Source organism: Canis aureus, chromosome 28 (assembly GCF_053574225.1).
Source record: "Canis aureus isolate CA01 chromosome 28, VMU_Caureus_v.1.0, whole genome shotgun sequence".
NCBI lineage: Eukaryota > Metazoa > Chordata > Mammalia > Carnivora > Canidae > Canis > Canis aureus.
The window spans coordinates 1,183,248-1,203,616 of record NC_135638.1 but is presented as its reverse complement, the minus strand read 5'-3'; the positions used below and the strand labels follow the sequence as shown (position 1 = coordinate 1,203,616).

Here is a 20,369-nt window from a genome sequence, read left to right as displayed (position 1 = left end):
GCCCCCGTCTTGCGGAGTTTCCGCGGAGTTTAAATGAGATAACGCATGTGCATCCGGTACCTGCCACGCGGGAGGGCTCGGGCGTGGACGGCGAGCGCAGCCTCATCTGCGGGAGCCCACGGTCAGAGACACAGCGCCTCTCTTCCGCGGGCCCGTGCCATCCACGTGGACGGCAGTCCCTGGCGCCTCGGTTGCCTCAAGTGACTGACAGCTTCTCTTCAACATCCAAGGCGCCCGGAAATAATCCAACTCTTATTTGGGGTCTTGATATGCTGGAACGAGTTACGGCTTATGAACGCTGCTCTACCGATTGACAAGGATTTGGCTTTATTCCGGGGAGTGAAAATTTCATGAAGACTCGTGGAAGAGTTAGGAAGAAAAAGTGCAATGCTCTAAGTGATGCACATCTAAGTAATCAGTGCCCTTGCGGACGTCCCGTCCCATACTGGACCAAAACACCATAGACAGTAATTCCTCGAGAAAAGGATTTTTCTAAACAGATCCACATAAACCAGGCCGAGTTGTTAAGGGGGGAAATGAGTTTAATAATACAGTATTAGATTGAGTATCATCCAGGAAAAGTGTATTGTAAAAAAAAAAATGTTTGAATATAAAATCGACCTCTGGTAACTTTAGTGTTGTAAATACTTGTATTATAGTGAGGTAGACAGTTTAAAAAAAACTCTCCATTAGACAGACTTAAAATTTTGTAATAATATTTAAGAAAATGATAACATTATGAAAGAATGAAATATCTGATTAATGCTTAACTTTGTACAACTCGAATATAAACTTTAAAAATATTAGAAATTATAACATTTGAGTGCATATAACGTTTGTACATTAAGATGAATTGCATGCTGTCCACTTCCTCTTTGCACTTTCAGTCACCTTAAATAAACAAATATATACAGCCTTAACAGAACAACAGTGCATCCAAAGCAAATGTGCATTTTAAATTATTTCTCCTGGCCAAGTCTTTTTTTTTTCTCTTTTTTACTTAGCATTTTATATTAGCATTTCTTATCATTCTCACCCTTTCTTGGACAGTTTGTAGTTCTCTGTACCAAACCAGCAACAGGTTTAGATTGAGAGAGAGCAAAACCACTTAGGAAAAACAAAGACTTTTTTTTTTTTTAATGGTTGGTTCCCTTGTTTAAACCATTTCATGGTCAAAGCTGAGAAGGAAACTAACTCTGCAAAGGGCCTGCTTACGGGCAATGTCTGCAAGATAATACTGGTGCAGGCTGGGGAAAGGTCCTGTGTCTGACAGCCTGGGAATGGGTATCTAGATGGCGTGGCGCTGCTCTCTCCGGCTTCCTTCTGAAAGACGAATAATTCCACCCCTGCCTCCTTCCTCACTGTCCCTCCCCCGTCCCCCACCCCAAGCTCAATGTAACACTTTGCTCTTTTCACAGTTTCTCATTACTAAGTTTTAAAAACATTGCCTAACTGGTAATTACAATCTGAAACAATTCTTTTGGGGGAGCCCTGGGCTATTGCTGGCTGGTAATCTTTCAGGAATGTTCCAGAGAGAGGAGGGAACACAGATTCTAAAGAAATCTCTGGGCACAGGGAGCTGAGTCCCCTTTCGTCCTTCTCTTCCCTGCTTCTGGCCTGCCCTGTCTCCCTGTCTGTCCAGCCGTCCTTCCTTCCTTCCGAGGGGCCCAGCGTCTCTCCTCCTGACTTCACCCTCTGCTTCCTGGCCCGTTCCCCGTCCTCTGCACCTCTTACCTTAGTTACACGGCTTCCCAGCCCTGCTGACTTTCTGTTTAGCTGGAAGATCACCTTCCCTTTAAAAGGGGATGTCTGAATTTTGACAAGTTCTGTTCAAAGATATCAATTAGAAACAGACACCGCAAAAGGGCTTTTCCTGGGTTACCTCCAGCCTGGTTAACACCCCTCAGTGTCAGCCCGTTGGAGGCAGGCCTTGTGGTTTCTCATTATCCTTCAGGGGGTTCCATTTGGACTCATTCTTGTCATTCCATCCATTCCAGTTCCCCTTTCCCCTACCAGAAAGAGCAACAGTAAAGGCAGCGACCTGAGCCTCCTTGAGTGAGATGTGGGCTGCCATCCCCGCAGTGGGAGAGGCCGGGATCCGAGCAAGGTCCCCTACGGGCAGGGCCTTCCCTGGTTCCCTAGGGCTGGGGCCAGTTCCTCTAGGTGGACACTCTGGGTTTGGGAGCTTGCAAGGCACAGGCCCTGTGAGGGCCAGAGAAGACCCCCCACCTTCTTCACTGGGGCAGGAAGCAATCACACCAGGACGTGCTGGTGGAGGTGGGGGTGGAGGGGGTGCTGGTGGGGGTGGAGGGGGGTGATCCTTCATCCCACACTGTTTCTCTTCTTGAGCTACACATTCTCCAGTCCGTGGGGGCGGTGGAGAGCCAGGTAGGCGTCTCTCCGCCCCGCACCTCCTATCAAAACCTGCGAGAGCGAGAGCGAGCGAGGCGCACAAGAAAATCCAAGGCCACAGCAATAAGGGGGAGGGAAAAAAACCCTAAGGCAATCCTCCTCGGGCTCGTTTTCTTCCAGCGTGGCCAGGCAAGGTGTGAAAGTCCGCATCTCCCTCTGGGCCGGCAGGTGGGAGGGCCCCGGAGGGGGGCGCGCTGGGCCTCCCCCCCCCCCCCCGCCGCGCGTCCCCGCGTCCGTCCGTCCGTCCGTCCGTCGGTGCGTCCGCTCCCCACGCTGCGCCCGGGCGTCGCCGCTACCTGCAGCCGCAGGACTCCACCACCATGTCCTCGTACTGCTTGTAGACCACGTTGTTGCCCGCGTCGATGTACAGGATGCTGATGGGGGTGAGCCTGGTGGGCACGCAGCAGCTGGGCGGCGTGGAGCCGGGGTCCATGGAGTTCATGAGCGTCTGGATGATGGCGTGGTTGGTGGGCTCCAGGTGCGAGCGCAGCGGGAAGTCGCACACGCCCTCGCAGTGGAAGGCCTCGTACTCCAGCGGCGCGATGATCCAGTCGTCCCAGCCCAGCTCCTTGAAGTTCACGTGCAGGGGCTTCTTGCCGCAGCGCAGCCTCGACTTCTTGCCGTGCCGCTTGCCGTGCCGGCTGGCGAGGGCCGTGCGCCGCCGGCGGCCGGGCGGGGGCGGCCAGGGCGCGGCCAGCGGGGTCCCCGGGGCAGGCGCCCGCCCCCCGCCGGGCCGCCCCCGCGCCTCGGCCAACAGGCTGCGGCGCCGCGAGCGCGAGAACACGACGAGCAGCGCGCGCTCCTGCGGCCGCCGCGCCCCCCGGCCGAAGCCCAGGCTCCGCAGGTCCGGCCCCGGCCCCGGCCCCCGCGCCCCGGCCCCGGCCCCGGCCCCCGCCCCCGCCCCGGCCCCCGCCCCCGCCCCCGCCCCGGCCCAGGCGGCGCGCAGCTCCAGGCACAGCGGGCCCCGCGGCGGCGGGCGCAGGCCGGGCCGCACGTCGAACACCTCCCAGCCGGCCCGCGGCGGCCCCTGCGGGGACAGGGTCCGCGCGCCCAGCAGCCGCGGCGACAGGCAGGGCGACAGCTGCAGGCGCAGCGGCCGCGGCGGGCCCCGGGGCGGGGGCGGCGCGCGGCGGAACAGCCTCAGCTCGGCGCCCACCAGCTCCTCGCGCTCCGGCAGCGCCGACACGTCGAACACGTACTCCTGCCTCCGCAGCGGGGCGCGCGCGGCGGCGTCTGCCGAGACACAAGGGCCGCAGTCAGCCTCGCCCCGCGGGGACGCGAGCCGGGGATGCGCGGCCGCCCGGGGGGGGGGGGGGGGGGGACGGGGGTGCACCGAGGCCGCCCCGGGGTGCAGGGGGCGGGGAGGGGGTGCACCGAGGCCGCCCGGGTGCAGGGGGCGGGGAGGGGGTGCACCGAGGCCGCCCGGGTGCAGGGGGCGGGGAGGGGGTGCACCGAGGCCCCAGGTGCAGGGGGCGGGGAGGGGGTGCACCGAGGCCGCCCGGGGAGGGGGCGGGGAGGGAGTGCACCGAGGCCGCCCGGGTGCAGGGGGCGGGGAGGGGGTGCACCGAGGCCGCCCGGGTGCAGGGGGCGGGGAGGGGGTGCACCGAGGCCGCCCGGGTGCAGGGGGTTGGGAGGGGGTGCACCGAGGCCGCGGGGGGCGGGGGGGCGGGGAGTCCTGCTGGGGGTGCATCGCGACCGCCACGGGAGCAGAGGGCGGCGGGGGGACAGGGGGGTCCTGCTGCGGGTGCATGGAGGCCGCCCCAGGAGCAGGGGGGCGGGGGTGGGGGGAGCAGGAGGGGACTTCTGCTGGGGGTGCATCAAGGCTGCCCTGGAGCAGGGGAGGAGGGAGCGGGGAGAGGGAGCGGAGATGGGCTCCCCCCCTCCCCGCCCCAGGGTCCTGCTGGGGATAATTCGAGGCCACCCTGGAGCAGGGGGGGAAGGAGCGGGGTTGGGGGGCAGGTCCTGCTGGGGAGTGCATCGAGGCCGCCTGAAGCAGGGGGAGGGGGCGGGGGTTCTGCTGGAGGGTGCACCGAGGCCGCCCCGCCCTGGGGAGCGAGGGGGCGGGAGGGGGCGGGCAGCCCGGGGGCGGGGGTCCTGCTGGGCTCCCCCTCAGCGCCCCCTCCCCCGCCCAGACGTGCGCAGCTGGGGGCACCCCGCGGCCCCCTCCCCTGCGGCGGGGCTCCCGGTAGGAAGTCGGAGGCTGCCTGGGCAGGGGCGCGGCCTCCCCGGTCTTCCCCCAGGAGCCTGCGTCACCGCTAATGTGCCCTTTGTGGCCCTGAGCCCGGCGCGCTTCCCCGACCGCCCTTGGCTGCAGGCTCCGCTCACACGCGCGCCCCGGTTGGGATGTCACCTCCTCCGGGGGGGCCCTCTGCGACCACCCTGACCTCAAGTAGCCTCCCTGGGCCACCAGCACGGCCCCGGCGGAGGGGCTCCCCGCGCCCACGCAGCCACCGTGGCCTCGGCCCTGTCGCGTCCAGGGCGGGGGTCCAGCTGCTGCTCCATAAGCTATTCTCACTCTGGGGGCCCCTTAAAACCGTCTACTCGGGCCAGGGCTGGCCTTAGCCACTTGCAGAAATATCTGAGGACAGAGCCCAGGCACTGGGTTTTCGCTAGTTTTGTTGTGCTCTTGGTTTTTAAGGTCGGAGAGGATTTGAAGATGCAGCCCTCCTAGACCACCGCTCTGGGGTGTCCAAGTGTCCGCCCATTAGACACTCTGCTGAAGGATTTAGGCCCCGCACAGAGAGGACAGAATGAAGATCTGCTGTGTGAAGGCTCGCTCGCTCGCTTTTTCAAAGTCACCAACCATTTTAACAACAAACAAAAGAGCAATGAAGCTTTCAGAAATTGGGGGGGGGTGTGTGGGGGGCAGCAAATGAACACACACACACCAGGCATCCATCCATTGAGAAGATCCTGCAGCCGATGAGGAACACATCAGTTAGGAGAAAACCTCAACCAAACACACACAGTGACCTTCCCCCCTCCACCCGCTCACCCAACTTGAAATCTTCTTGCTTTGGAACTAATCGTGAAGATGAGTTTTTCAGTCACAAATAAGAAAAAAGAAATTTAGGGCATGTGATGGGGGAGGTGTTGCGGGGAAATAAAATAACAGGCTTTTCAAATCCAAGAGGAATTCTTTGGGACCAAGGCGAAACTTGACTTCTTTTTTGACGCATTTGTGCATGAAGCCAACCCCACTTCAATATGCAAGGCGGAAAGCTAAGCAGATTTTCCTGGGCTGCCTTCTCATAAAATATTTACAACCCAGCAAATACAAAAATCCCCAAAGCCCCCCAAGCTTTCCCCAGAAGCTAGTAAAGTTTGGTTCGATTTCAATAGTAAAAGTGTCACTGGGTCCCCGGGTCGGACCCTCCCTGCGCGTCCAGATGCAGCCCCAGGGCTCGGGACCTGGAGCCTCAGCCACACCCAGACCCCACTCTGGGCCGACGGCAGGGCCGGCTACCTCCCTCTAAGGCACATGTCCCAACCTGAGACGGAGCTGTGGGAAGGGTTAGAGAGGTGAAGAGGGAAAAGCTGCTGGAGGCGGTTGATTTATGGAAGCCAAGACCTTCAAACCGACCAGGGTCACATTAAAATCAGTGGGAACTCAGCACACTTTCTTCTCCTCCTTTAAAGAAACCTGCGTCTGACAACCCTCAGCCACCACCCAGATCTCTGGACCTAGTGCCTGAGGCTTCGCTTTCTGGCCTCTCATATTTCTCTCTCTCCAAACTGAGGATGTGATGAGAGGGACAAACCGAAGGCATTCGCTGCACCAGCTACACGTCGTGAGGGCTGACGTCTCTGTCTCTTTCATCCTGACTTTATCCACAAGCACAGACCAGTCCTGCAAGGCACATACTGCTGTGGCTCCCATTTTACAGGTGGGAGAGCCAAGGTTTGCAGAAACTAAGTTAACGACCAACGTCTGGCAGCTAATAAGTGGTAGAGCCGAGATCCAAACTCAAGGCCACCTAACTCCAGAGTGGGAGCATTTAGCCCCTGAGCCCCGCTGCCCCGTGTCTCTCCATTAGAGCGCGGGCACCAGAGCTCGGGAGCAACCAACCGGGAATGGCTGGGGCATAAGGGGTGGGGGGGTCCCATCCAAACTGTATTTGCAGGGCTTGCTGGGAATGAGACATGGACTCCCTAGGGACATCGCTGCCACCTCTGCTTACATGACTCTTGAGACACTTGGTCACTGGCTGGAGGGTGTAGATGGGAGATGTAGAGGCTAATGATTTCTCTCTCATGAGACATGGAGAGAAATCTTTTCTCTCTCTCTCTCTCTCTCTCTCTCTTTTTAAGTGTGGGCTAAGGACAGCTAGTCTCCACCGCTGAGTCACATTTCTCCAGTCCTCAAGAACGGTCAAAACAGAGGAAAGCGTCTGTAAAGGGGGCTCTACTGCTCCAGCAGCCCTGGGCTTTCTGCCGCTCTCTCTAGCGAGAGCACCAGCTCTATCTTTGCGGGGCTCAAGGGAGGACTCAGACCGCAACCTGCTCCCTTCTCTTCCTGCACCAGCTCCGATCCAGTTTGAGTGGCTTCACCCGCAAGACTGTGGACACCCCTGCTCACAGGGCCAAGCTTCCCAGGCATGTGTCAGTGGTGTGGACACACTCCCAGGAGGACAGACCCAATGAAGCAGCTGCCCGGGCCCTGGAAGGGGGCTCTGGACTATGGGGGCAAGAGCTCTACGGTGTGGGTACCTCAGTAGAGCAGGGGCTCTCTGGGCCACTAAACCTGTAGGGGTTCCGAAGTCTGCACCACCAGCATCATACTTGTTAGAAATGGATATTCTCCCAAGCCTCAGGGGTTGTTGTGGAGGCCAGAATTTGCATTTGTCTTCAGTTCCCAGGTCACGTTGATTCTGCTGGTCTGGGATCCCACTTTAAGAACCACTCATGTAGATGAGCAGGTCCCCTTGGCTCTTCAGATTCCCCACCCTGTGGATGGGCACCACTGGGGGTGGAGCAAAACCGGGTCCTCCAAAGCACAGCACCCAGGGCAGGGTCTAAGGTGGTACTCACCAGAGCCAAGTCTAGCTCCTTTTTGCTCCCCCACCTCAACAGCCACCCCCACATTTTCTTTTTTTTTACTCTTTCAGCCACATGTCCTCTCACTGGGTCTCCAGAACCTCTAACCCCTTAACAGAGGGTCCAAGAAGGTGGCTACTCTGGGCGGCTCTCCTACAGACCACATTCCCCACCTGCCCGGACCTGCTCTGGAGCCATGCATCACAGAAATAGCCCAGAGGAGGCATCCGACCCGGGGAGTGCACACACCGCCGTCCCCTGTGACCCTGAAGACACTCGGGCTGCAGACTGGCATCTCGGAGCCGGCCCTGCTGCCACGGCCCAAACGCCTGTGGGTAGGAAGCCAGCCCTTCACACGCCCTCCCACAAGCCTCCTCTCCCAGGAAGGCCTGCCTAAGTGAGGGCTGATATCATCAAATGACGCTCTCTCCCATCCCCCTCACCAAAAACAAGCACCTTTCATTCTGTTTGTGGCACTTTTTTACAACTCAGAAGTGCATCCTAAGCTTTAGGCCTTTAAATCGAAATCAATCAGTAATAAATCATGGGAGCTTTATATTTTGCTTTGAATTTGCACAGACCTTGGCTCAAGCCCGGCGAACTCAGTGTTTGTGGGTCTGAGACACACAAACCTTTCCAGTTACAATCGCTGGACTTGCACTTACCCATGTTCCCAGGTGGCTGCATGGAGGGAGGAAGGGGAGAAGAGACCAAGGAAGGAACAAACCATCCGTGTATTTGAAGGAAAGTCTCTATAATAAATAGGTCAGCCTTTTTTGAATTAAGGGCAAGCCGGTCAAACGCTGAGGTGAGGACACCTCAAACACGCATGTCCAGTGGGGAATTCCATAAACAACTTTAAAAGGAAACAAATGAGGACACAGAAGAACTACCTGCAAGGCAGGGACCATAACACCCTTTTTAAATGAGAAAACTGTCCTAGAAAGGCACAGTCTGCAGTGTGGGGGCAGCCTCAGCCCTGGCTGGAGGAAGCTAAGACTCAAACAGCAGGTGGGAAAGGGAAGGATGCTCAGTGCACCAGACCCCAGGCCCCGACACCCCAGAACCTGAGCCCCAGGAGGGCGCCGCAGCCAGGGACGTGCAGCTGCGGTGGGAGATGTGCCTCCAGGGCCCCCAGGGCTCTGGGACCAGCTTCTCTGGGCCACCCGTCGAGGGTTTCCGAAAACCCGCCAACAATTTGGTTTGGGGCAAGAAGGGCCCGCCCTGCATTTTCCCCCAGATCTGTGCACTGCTTGAGGTCCCTCTTGAGAGCCCTGGCAGGATTTTCTGTCACTGGCCGCCGCCGGAGGTGTCCCCGCGCGATGTGGGAGGTGTCCCCGTGATGCCTCCTCCCCCAGAGAGCTCGTCCCTGAGCTTCGGGGTCCCATCCTCTGGATTCTTGCTGACGCCCACCCCTGCCCTGTGTCCTCTGAAGGCGATCCCGCGGCCAGGGCGGCTCAGAGGGCCCAGACCCCGGTGGGCTTGCCCGCTTCCCTCGGAGCGGGGACAGGAGCCACCGGGCTGTTGCCCACCTGTGCAAAGAAACCCCCAGACGTCTCTGCAGTTACACCCCTCCCCCACCTCACCCCCATTTTTGAGCCCACAGCCGCACTGGCCGCTTCCGGGCGCACCTGAGCGCACCTGGACACACCTAGGTGCACCTGGGCGCACCTGAACACACCTGAGTGCCAAGCCCGGGCAGGGCTTTGATGGGCCCGGTCCCTGAATCGGCACCTTCCACCGTCACACCGGTTTACAGCTGGGGCACTTGGGGCTCTGCGAGCTACCTTCACCTCCCACCGTCTGGGACTAGCTAAGGACCAGATCTGAAGGGCTTAGTTCCCGCCCGCCCCCCCCCCCTGCGGTCACGCCCTCTTCCAAGGCTCTGACTTGCGGTGGTGCAGAGGACACGCGACACACATTCATCACCAATGCCATCAACTCCAGGCCAATCGGGTTCCCCCAGGATCTCTTTTCCCCCTTACTAGAAGGAAGAAGACCTCAACGCAGGGGTTTCACAGCTCGATTTGGAGTCACTGAGCTTCAGCACCGCCCCGAGGCTGGACATAGAGTCAGGTGTTCAGGACGCGTAAAAAAGGAGCCACCAACCCTCTCTCCTGGGGTGAAGGGCTCTGAGTAATTTGCTCCCCAACAATTACTCTCTCCGGAGACACAGTGATAACCTGAGCATCCCCTCGTGTTCTTGCCCCGAGGCCAGCCGCTGCCTCCGCTGCAGGCTGCTGCGCTCACTAAGCATCCTCTGCGGGGCGGATCCAGGAGGCAAGCCTCACGACTCCCCGTCTCCAGGGAGCTCTGGCTTCACCAGCCAGAATAAAAACCGTACTGGCAGACACTGGTGCAGCGAGTGCCATTTGCTGTGCGTGATCTAAACTCCCATAACTCATTTAAACCTCAAAACTAAGTATAGAGAAGAAAAAGATATCACTGCTATGCTCCCGTTGTGGACCAGAAAACTCAAAATACAGGTTGCTAGATAGCGCCCGGCCCAAGACGCTCAGAGGCAGGCGTGGCGGTCTGGCCCCAGCACCTGTGCCACCACCCTGGCCGGCCTAGGCCCTGAGCTCTGGTGAAAAGCCAGAGAAGGCTCCTGTCTTCCGCGCAGCCCGTGCGTGGGGCAGGGAGTCAGTGTCTGGTCTCCTAGAGGCAAATCACTTCCCAGACAGCAGAACTCAAGGGATGCTCAATTTTGAAAGAGAACCCACAGGGAAACAATTCTCCCATCTACAAAATGAGGATCACACCAGCTCAGAGTCACTGGGGGAGGGGTAGCAAGTGAGAGGCAGAGTAGGAAAGACGTTTGTCTGAAGACCTGTGCAAATATTGGTTACTGCTGACAACGTGGAATCAGCACAGGAATCTAGAGTCTAAGAGACGTGGATCTGAATTCCGACCTGCGGCTCACTGGCTGGGTGACCCCGGAAACTCTCGGTCACATCACCCCTCCCAGCCTCACATGCCTCATCTGTAAAACGGGAGAACCGTCCCCCACGTTGCAGAGTCACTGGAAAGGTGGGAGTCCAGGCACCCCGGGCCGTTGCACCTGGCACAGAGGCACCTGATGAGTGCGGCGACGTTACTGTAACCCCCACATCCAAGGAGGCAGAGGATGCACCTGTCTCCTCTTGGCCTCCTCTGAGGAGATGCAGTCCAGTTATTCCTGGAGGGTCTCCAGAAGCCAGCAAAGGAAAGGTGCTGGCTGAGGGGTTAAAGAAAGGAGCGAGGACTCCCAGTTCCTCTTCATCTGGGGTCCAGGGAAGGCCGAGGCCCAAGGGGTTGTGGGCTCCCCACTGTCCCACTGATCCTTCCCGGTGCCCCTATGTCATATGTCATCCACTGCTGAGGTCTCTCACCGCTCCCACATGAACACCAGCCTGTAGCCAGAACCTCGTCAAGGATAGGTCCCTCCTGGCAGGTTCTCTCTTCTGCGGGGCTCGAGGCCAGCGCTAGCCCATATACTAATCCATTTGGCTCCCTGGCTGGGCAGAGGCAGCCCTGAGAGGCCTGGGGGTTAGTCTCCTTGCCCTACTCCGCACCTCCCGCCGTGGAGCCCTCTTGGGGGCACAGTCTGTCCACAGAGCCAGTCTGGGGTGGGGGTGAGGGTGACGTGGCAAAGGGCCAGGTATATTTGGCAAGGAGATGGGCCCCTCAGGCTGAGTGCAGCGCCCAGACCCAGAGCAAGTCGCCTGAGGCAGCCCAGTGTGCGGCTGCTGGCTGTGCGTCCTTGCCACACGCTCCCCTGCCCAGTGTCTCTCTAGAGCTCCCGGCTTCCCCGTGCTCTCTCCAATGCCGGACCCTGCATTGCTCAGCTTCCTTCCGCCTTTCAAGGGTCCGAGAGGCCCGAGCCGGTCCTCCACAGAATCTGGGGAGGTGTTTGTGGTCTCTCTTCCGAGCCTGGCGGATGTCTCCGTGTGCTGGTGGCTGGCCCGGATCCCACAGAGAAATCCCAGCGTTTGCACACCAAGCTCTGGCCCAGCCAGAGGCAAACGAGGGAGGGTGGGAGGGGTGGGAAGGTGAACCCCAGATGCCACCTGCCTGAACTCACTTTCGGAAGCCCCGCACGGCCTGAGCCTCAGCAGTGCGAGGCCCGGTCTGTCAGGAAAGCGCGGCCAGCCCTCTCCCCTGGGCCCTGGGCACCTCCACCCCAGCAGGACTCCCAGGAGACTCTTGTGTTTCTCTACAATGAAATGGATCCCTTTGTAAAGTGGGGTCCAAGAGGCGCCAACCCCGAGAGCAGATCAGGAGCCTGCGATCAAGAGCAGCCCACCGGGTGTCTTCAGGGCAGTCTCCCCCTGGGCTTCCAAGATCTTAATTTGACATCCCTGCGGATGAGATCCCAGGAAGCCGCAGCGCTGCCGCACAGCACCTCCCCCCCCCCCCGTCCCCCCCCCCCCCGTCCGCCCCATGTCCTCCGAAGGTCACTGCGCGCAGGGCCCAGGCCTGGGGTGCGCACGGGCCGCCCTCGCTGCACCGCTGGCCTGGCCGGGGCGTCGCTGGGAGCCCACCGGGCCCACGGGCGCGGGCTGCAGGGGGGTGAAGGGCGGCGGAGAACCTGCGGTGGGGGGGGCACGACGGGGCCCGTGGCCGGAGGACTTGGGGCTCAAAAGCAGAAAGGGTTCCCGTCTTAAGTGGTGCCTCCGCCCCGCCGGGGACAGGCGCTCAGGAGAGGGCTTCAGCCGGGGGTCCTGCGGGGGCTCGGGGTTCGGCGGGGTTCAGCTTTGAGGAAGGGCCGGTGGGGCCTGGCCCCGCTCACCCCGGGCTGCCCTCGGGGCGGACGCCGCAGAGAAGGGGCAGCCGCGCTGGCGCTGCCGACCCACCGTCCACCGGCCTTGGGTTCCGACCCCGCGCGACCCGGCTCCCGCCCCAGCCCCAGCCCCAGCCCCAGCCCCAGGCCCAGCCGGCTCCCTAAGTTAGCAACCCTGCCCCACCCCCTCCCCGCGCCCCTCCTGCACGCCCCCAGCCCCAGTCCCAGCCCCAACCGGCTCCCTAAGTTAGCACCCCCCGCACCCCTCCTGCACGCCCCCCCCCCGCCCCCGCCGGCTCCCTAAGTTAGCACCCCCACCCCGCGCCCCTCCTGCACGCCCCCAGCCCCAGTCCCAGCCCCAACCGGCTCCCTAAGTTAGCACCCCCACCCCAAGCCCCTCCTGCACGCCCCCCCCCGCCCCAGCCGGCTCCCTAAGTTAGCACCCCCCACCCCACGCCCCTCCTGCACGCACCCCGCCCCCGCCCCAGCCGGCTCCCTAGGTTAGCACCCCCACCCCGCGCCCCTCCTGCACGCCCCCAGCCCCAGTCCCAGCCCCAACCGGCTCCCTAAGTTAGCACCCCCACCCCAAGCCCCTCCTGCACGCCCCCCCCCCGCCCCAGCCGGCTCCCTAAGTTAGCACCCCCCACCCCACGCCCCTCCTGCACGCACCCCGCCCCCGCCCCAGCCGGCTCCCTAGGTTAGCACCCCCACCCCGCGCCCCTCCTGCACGCCCCCAGCCCCAGTCCCAGCCCCAACCGGCTCCCTAAGTTAGCACCCCCACCCCGCGCCCCTCCTGCACGCACCCCGCCCCCGCCCCAGCCGGCTCCCTAATTTAGCACCCCCCACCCCGCGCCCCTCCTGCACGCACCCCGCCCCCGCCCCAGCCGGCTCCCTAGGTTAGCACCCCCCACCCCGCGCCCCTCCTGCATGCCCCCGCCCCCGCCGGCCGCGCGCCCCCGACCCGGGCCCCCAGCAGCGCTAATGGACTGTCCTGGAAGGCACCGAGCGGCAACCCTGGAACCCATTAGGCCGACGACGACCTATTTAACTCCTGTAAACAGAAGACACCACTTAACCGCCATTGAGCTTAAAAATAAACAGCCCGGGCTTTAAGAGAGGCAGGGGGAGGGCGGGGAGGGGCCTGCGGGGAGGGGCCGGTGCCGGGCAACCAAAGGACGCGGAGGCCCCCGTTCCCGCGAACCGGGCGCGTCCCGGGTCCAGAGCGCACCGCGGCCCGGGCTGTCCCACACCCGACGGCGGACCGAACCACCGCCTCTCGGTACCGCGCCCCGCCCCGCCCCTCCCCGCCCCCGCCCCCCTGTGAAGGCGCCCAGGCCTCCACTGCCCTCGGTCCGGTCCTCGCTCTCCCACGTCGCCCCCCCTTCTCCTGCCCCCCGCCGCAGGCATCGCTCCCGCTCCCAGGACGCGCGGGCCCCGAGGGCGCGGGGAGCCTTAGGCGCCTCCTGCGGCGCGCGCGGTGCGCACGGGGTCCCCGCGGTCCCGGGGCGCGTAAACTCGCAGGTTCCCCGTCGTCCTTGGTTGTGCGCAAGAGGGGACTCGGGCTTAGGGGTTTGGGGTGGTGTTTTTTTTTTTTAATGTGGAGAAAGGACCAGGCTGTTTGAGCGCGCTTGGATCCCCTCCCCCACCAGCAGCTCCCGGAGCCCAAGCGCCCCCCGCGCCCCCCGCGCCCCCCGCGCCGGGAAGCCTTCGGAGTCGTCCTGCGAGCAGCCGCCCCTGCAGAGGAAGCTCGCCCTGACTGCTGGCCCCCTGCACTCTGGCTGCACGAGGCCCTAGGTGCTCAGCCTGCTTGCTCAGGCGGCCCTGGAAAGGGTCTCGCAGGGCAGCCCCTGGGCCTTGGGGACGCGGTGACAGCGACTGATACTTCACAGCAAGCCAACGGCCAAGGCCTCTGTGGTTTGCGGCCTCTAGAATGTTTTAATCATTCCAACCAGCAGAGAAGAACAAGCTTTCAGGCTTCCTTCCCTCACCCCAGGCCTTTTTCCAGGCCCTTCCAGTCCGCCCTGCGGAAGATCCCGAACCCGGACAGCGCTGCAGACCCCACGCCGGAGCTCACGCGGGCGCGCCCTCACACGCAATCCTCTTCCAAGGCTGCTCCCTCTTTCCGGGGAAATAAAGCCTAGATTGGAACCTTCTGCCGGCTTCCTCACTTGGCCGTCTGGTCTGCATTAGTGTTTTTATAAGGGACTCAAACAAATCGAATACAAGGTCACCAAATAATTAACAGTTGTGAATTCCCTCCGTCCCCATTAAAATACTTCCCTGCTTATATTTCATTTTTCCGTTTGCCAACGACAACAGGGTCGGGGCAAAAGCGCTGCTGCGCCGATTATGCCACTCTGCGGCCCAGGTCCACCCAGAAACTCGCTGTTTTGCATAAATGTGCTGTACCAGCCGACCCCCGATGGCGAGGAAACTCTGCAGCCCTTCGAATGCCCTCCCTGCAGCCCAGCTATCCCCACAAGGTCCTGCCCGGCCCCTGGATAATCACGGCCCAGAAGGTAAACCAAGAAGCCGACAATCAGCGGCAAAACTTTCCAGCGATTCATTTCTAGGGTGTCGAGTTCCTCAAGGATGTCCCGATCTCGTTTTCTTGGTTTTTATCTGTTCTGACTGCCTCCTTTCTGAGAAGCCTATTGTAACGACATCAATAACCAGAAGAAAAAAAAAAGAATTTTTGTAGGAATCTTGTTATTTCCAAATCATCTGGATACCGAACTCACCGCAGTGTTGCTGGACTCATCTTGGTTTCCTCCAAAACCAAGGCGGGGAGGGGTTCCTCTTGCTGGAATTAAGTGGCACTTCTCAGTACATAAACGGAAAATCCGAGGTTTGTCTCTTTCTTCTCTTCCCCCCTCTCTCTCAGCCTTGTTCAGTTCAGAGAAGTTCCAATTATCTGCCTTTCCCAGGCCCCAGGGTGGGGGCCCTAGGGCTCCGGTACTAGTGGCTTTTAATGGTTCTATCATGTGCTAACTGTAATTTCTTTATAGCCAACCTGATCCACTCTGATCCTATAACAGCACCAAAACAGACACACACACACACACACACACACACACACACTCACACACTTTCCATCTTTGTGGATCCTAAGTCGTGCTGAAAACCCGATAAGGAGGACTTTTTGAAGATGAGGGGTAGCATGGCTTGTGCCTTGACAGAGAGTACAAAGAGGAAGCAAAGCCCAGCACTGATTCACACTCTCACATCCCAAGTTCCGCTCCAACTCCAAGCTCGGGCTTAAGAAATCACAGAAGAATATTAGACTGAGTGGTAACTTTGCCCTTTTTTTTTTTTTTTTTTTTTTGACGCCGGCTTCCTGCCATGATCCTTTAGAAACCTCCTCACCCCTTACCCAAGCCACATAGTGCCACAGTTAAGCATGGGGGATCTAGAATTGGCTACCTGCTTCATTCCTCTGGGTGACCTTAGGCCACTCGCTTAACCTCTTTGTCTTCCTTAATTCACCTGTAAAAACAGTGATTATAAGCACTTTCCCCACGGGTTGTTGTCAGAATTAAATGAAATAATTCAGGTAACAGATTTTAGCACAGTACTTGGTACGCGGTAAGTGTTCAGTATTTATTGATTATCACCTCTAGATGTTTGGGGAGCAAACTGAAAGGAGGAACATTAAAAAAAAAAGAAAGAAACCTAGCAATAAGGTCTCCTTATTGGGTGTGTGTTAGGGGGAGAAGGTGGCAAGGGTGGAACGGGCTCTCTTTAAAGACCCAAAGCGCTCCCCGGGTTCATTTCGGATGGATTTTTATCCCAGCTCACCCACTCTTAATCGCCAGCCTGAGGGCTAACTTTTGAGGTTCCGGGGCTCCCGGGTGAGGAAGGCTATTTACAAATACTGTGCGTGAGTCAGGAGCTCCAGGACTTTGGGACTCCTCCCCCTGAGGGTCCCCTGCTCCGCCAGGCCCAGCCCACCGCCCTCGACGGCGATTTAAACATCCCGAGGCGAGGCGCCAAGTCCCCGGGCCCGGCCCAGCTGTGGGCGGGCCGCGGCTCCCGCCTCCCCCGCCATCCACCGGGTGGGGAGGGGGAGGGGAGGGGTGGAGGAGGGATGGAGAGGGGGAGGGATGGAGAGGGGGCGGGATGGAGAGGGGAGGGGAGGGATGGAGAAGAGGAAGGGATGGAGAGGGGGAGGAGAGGGATGGAGAAGGGGAAGGGAGGGATGGAGAGGGGGAAGGGAGGGATGGAGAGGGGGAAGGGAGGGATGGAGAGGGGGAAAGGAGGGATGGAGAGGAGGAAGGGATGCAGAGGGGGAGGGGAAGGAGGGGGAGGGGAAGGATGGAGAGGGGAGGAGGAGAGGAGGGCTCGGCGGCCCAGAGTCCCCACGTGAGAGGCGCGGAAGTCCTCTCCGGGAGCCGGGGATGCGCGGCTGGCGGGTCCCCTCCATCACGGGAGACTAGACACCGTTTGATGTGTTATGACATGACCCCTCAATTAGATCGCTGAGTTGAAACACTCCAATCAGGGGCCCGATGCTAAGCAAGCCCCGGAAGGTCCAGCCCGAGGTCACCGCCGGTGACACATCAAATCAAAATCAGTGAGAGGGAAAGTGAGGCTTTCCCTTCATCAGGCTGGCGCTGCGGCCCGCTACAGCCCCTCCGCGCCCCTCCCGCCCTGGGCTGCGCTCCTTCACCCCGAGCCGCGCGGCCTCCCCGTCCACCAACGGCCTTGGGAACCCGGCGGCGCCCAGGCGCCCTCCCAGCTGCGGGCCCCGTGGACCCCCGGCCCGTCCTCCCTGCGGCGCCCCGAGCCCCCCAGGCCGGCCTGCGAGCCCCGGGCTTCCGCAGACGCCAGGAGCGGCCCGCAGGCTCCCCAGGTCCCGAGCCAAGCCCGCGGGTGGGGAGGGGGCACCTGCGGCCGGCGGCGACCCTCCCTGAGCCTCCCGGGTCCCCACCAGGGGCGCGAAGGGCCGTCCCTAACTGGGGGGCGCGACTGGGGCGGACGGAGACGGCGAGAGCGCGGGCGGGATGCGCGGAGGCCGGGCCCGCACCCGCGCTACCTGCCAAGGTGACTCGCGTAGCCCTAAACCCGCCATAAAAGAGCAGGCGTTAATTCGCCGCCCGCACCTTTCAGCAGCTCGTGAACCTCGCTGACCCCCGCGGGGGCAGGAGCAGCCCGGGCAGCCGCCCCCCTGCGACCCCGCTTTCCCGGACCTGGAAGCCAGGGCGCGGAGGGTCCAGCCGCCCCGCTCAGCCCGGCCGGGATGCTGCGCAGCTGCCTCCAGCGCTTCACCTCCTCCTTGCTTCCTTCGCGTCCCCTTCCTCCTCTTTCCCTGTCCTTCCCCTTCCTCCCTCCCCTCGCGGTCTCCTTCCTCCGCATTGTCTCCCCCCTTGAGGGGCCGAGCTCCTGGTGCCTGTGGATCCCTCCTCGGTTTCTGGGAACCAGGGGGCCCGAGGTCCTGCCCAAGGCGCTCAGCACGCGGCCCAACGCGGGTGGCAGGAGCAGGCGCGGGCGTTTCCGCGGGCACCCACCCACGCACCCCACGCCCTGGGAGGGGACCAGGGACAGGGCCCCGGGAGAAGCTCGGAGAGGAGAGACGGCGATGCCCGGCAGGGAAAGGTGGAGGAGCATATCCCTGCGCCCGCATGGGCTAAGTACCGACAAGCTGCTACCTGTAGTTGCCCTGCCCCTGCCCCGCCCCTGCCCCTGCCCCTGCCCCTGCCCCTGCTCTGCTCCTGCTCCTGCCCCTGCCCTGCCCCTGCTCTGCTCCTGCTCCTGCCCCTGCCCCTGCCCTGCCCCTGCTCTGCTCCTGCTCCTGCCCCTGCCCTGCCCTGCTCTGCTCCTGCCCCTGCCCCTGCCCCTGCTCTGCTCCTGCTCCTGCCCTGCCCCTGCTCCTGCCCCTGCCCCTGCTCCTGCCCCTGCCCCTGCTCCTACCCTGCCCCTGCTCCTGCCCCTGCTCCTACCCTGCCCCTGCTCCTGCCCCTGCCCTGCCCCTGCCCCTGCTCCTGCTCCTGCCCTGCCCCTGTTCCTGCCCCTGCCCTGCCCCTGTTCGGGCCCCTGCCCCTGCCCCTGCTCCTGCCCCTGCCCCTGCTCCTGCCCCTGCCCCTGCTCCTGCCCCTGCCCCTGTCCCTGCTCCTGCCCTGCCCCTATTCCTGCCCCTGCCCCTACTCCTGCCCTGCCCCTGCCCTGCCCCTGCCCCTGCCCCTGCTCCTGCCCTGCCCCTACTCCTGCTCCTGCTCCTGCCCTGTTCCTGCTCCTGCTCCTGCTCCTGCCCCGGCCCCTGCCCATGCCCCTGCCCTGCTCCTGCCCTGTTTCTGCTCCTGCCCTGCCCCTGCCCTGCCCCTGCTCCTGCCCTGTTTCTGCTCCTGCCCCTGCTCCTGCCCATGCCTCTGCCTCTGCTCCTCCTACCCCTGCCCTGCTCCTGCTCTGCCCCTGCTCCTGCCCTGCCCCTGCCCCTGCCTCTGCTCCTGCTCCTGCCCCTGCCCCTGCCCCTGCCCCTGTGCCCTTGCTGCCGCTGCCTTAGCAGAGCTTAAACTACCGGGCCGCCGCCTCCGAGCAAGGACCGCCGAGCGCGCGGGGCTCCCGCCGGCTGCCGATCCCCACATCAGCGCAGCCCCGGGCTCAGCGCCCGTGCAGCCGGCTGGGCCGGGCGCCGCCACGCGCCCTTCGCGGACTCGTTCCTCCCCCCGCGGGACCTGCATCCGCCGCTTCCCCCGGGCCGATGGGGGCTCGCGGCTTTCCGGGCTCCCCCGTGCCCCCCGCGCCCCGCCCGCCGCCGAAGCTCAGGCCTCGGACCCAGGCACGACCCGAGACCCCGGCCGGTGCCGTCAGTCCCCCCGCGGCCCCGCTGCAGACCCAGTCATTTGCCTGCCGCCCCCCACCCCTCCACGCTTCCTCCACCGGCCACCGGACCAGAGGCCACCACGCTGCTTTCTGCAAGACAAGAAGAAGGAAGGAAGGAAGGAAGGAAGGAAGGAAGGAAGGAAGGAAGGAAGGAAGGAAGGAAGGAAAAGGAAAGGAAAGAAGGAGGGAAGGAGGGAAGGAGGGAAGGAGGGAAAGAAGGAAGCGAGGAAGGGAGGCTTGCAAACTGGAAACACTCTGCAGCCACATTCGGAACCGCACTCGGCTTGAGAAAAACAATTTAAGGGGAGGAAGGGGAGGTGTCGGGGGCAGGGGTCCGCGGGTGCAGCTCCCGCCGGGGGCCGCGGAGCTCGGCCGGGCGTGGGGCGCCTCCCTCGCCACTTACCTCGGCCCCTGTCCACGAAGCTGGTGATGGTGTTGGCCGCCCCGGAGGACTGGAAGAGGCTGGCGTTGATGCCCAGCTTCTCGGCGATGGAGTGGGTCCTGTAGACCGACAGCATGTAGTCGTGCGGCACCGCGCGCGCGGCCCCGCCGGGGGGCTGGGGCTCCGGGGGCTGCGGCTCCAGGGGCTCCCGCGGCGCCCGGTCCCGAGGCGCCCTCCCGTCCCTGCGGCTCCGCGTCCCCTTGGCGGCGGCCGGCTGCGCGGACGGCGAGGACGAGGGGATGGAAGCCTGCTGGAAGCCGGGCAGATCCCACAGGAAGCCGACGAGGAACACGGCCGACAGCAGCACCCGGGGCGCATCCATGGCGGGAGGCGGCGGCGCGGGCGCGGGGGGCGCGGGGCGCGGGGCGCGGGGCGGCTGGACAGCGGCCGGGCCCGGCTCCCCGCGCGGACTCCGAGTGCAGGGAGCCGGGTCCCAGCCACACCAACTGCGGCCCCGCCACGCCCCCTCCCGCCCCTCGCCGGGAGGGGAGGGGAGGGGAGGGGAGGGGAGGGCGGGGAGGGGAGGGGAGGGGAGGGAGCGGAGGGCGGGAGGAGAGGCCGGCGGGGCGCCCGGAGGTGTCGGGGACGGGGCCGCGGCGCGCGGGTGCGCTGGGGACGCGCTCGGGGCTGCGGGAGGGCGCGCGCTCGGCGGGGCGGAGCGCGGGGGGGATCTGCGGCGCCGGAGCCCCCCGCCCTGTCCGAAGCCCGGCTCCCCCCGCCCGGGGCGCCCCAGGGCCCCAGAGCCTCGCCGGCCCCCGCGCGGGCCCGGAGGAGCTCCGGGAGGGCGCCCCGGAGGCGGCGGCCCCCTGCTGTTGGTGGGACCTCGGGGCTCAGCACCCCCATCCCCACCCCGGGGCCTCGCCGGCTCCTTCGCGGGCCCGGAGGAGCTCCCGGAGG

At 62.8% G+C, this 20,369-nt stretch overlaps 1 protein-coding gene across 2 annotated transcripts; it reads right to left on the bottom strand.

Moving 5' to 3' along the window:
* Positions 1-527: 527 nt before the first annotated feature.
* On the bottom strand, positions 528-19,834 carry GDF6 (growth differentiation factor 6). 2 transcript variants are annotated; one of them, XR_013366883.1, is made up of 3 exons: positions 19,434-19,834; positions 1,216-3,645; positions 528-891 (listed from the first exon to the last, which is right to left on the bottom strand). XR_013366883.1 is itself a non-coding variant. In XM_077876187.1 (2 exons), exons 1-2 carry the CDS (start codon positions 19,792-19,794, stop codon positions 2,705-2,707), a joined length of 1,302 nt encoding a protein of 433 aa, XP_077732313.1. In that variant the 5' UTR covers positions 19,795-19,834; the 3' UTR covers positions 528-2,704. The 2 variants fall into 2 exon arrangements, 1 of the variants encoding a protein (XP_077732313.1); XM_077876187.1 differs by having other exon boundaries at positions 528-3,645.
* Between the last annotated feature and the right edge of the window lie 535 nt (positions 19,835-20,369).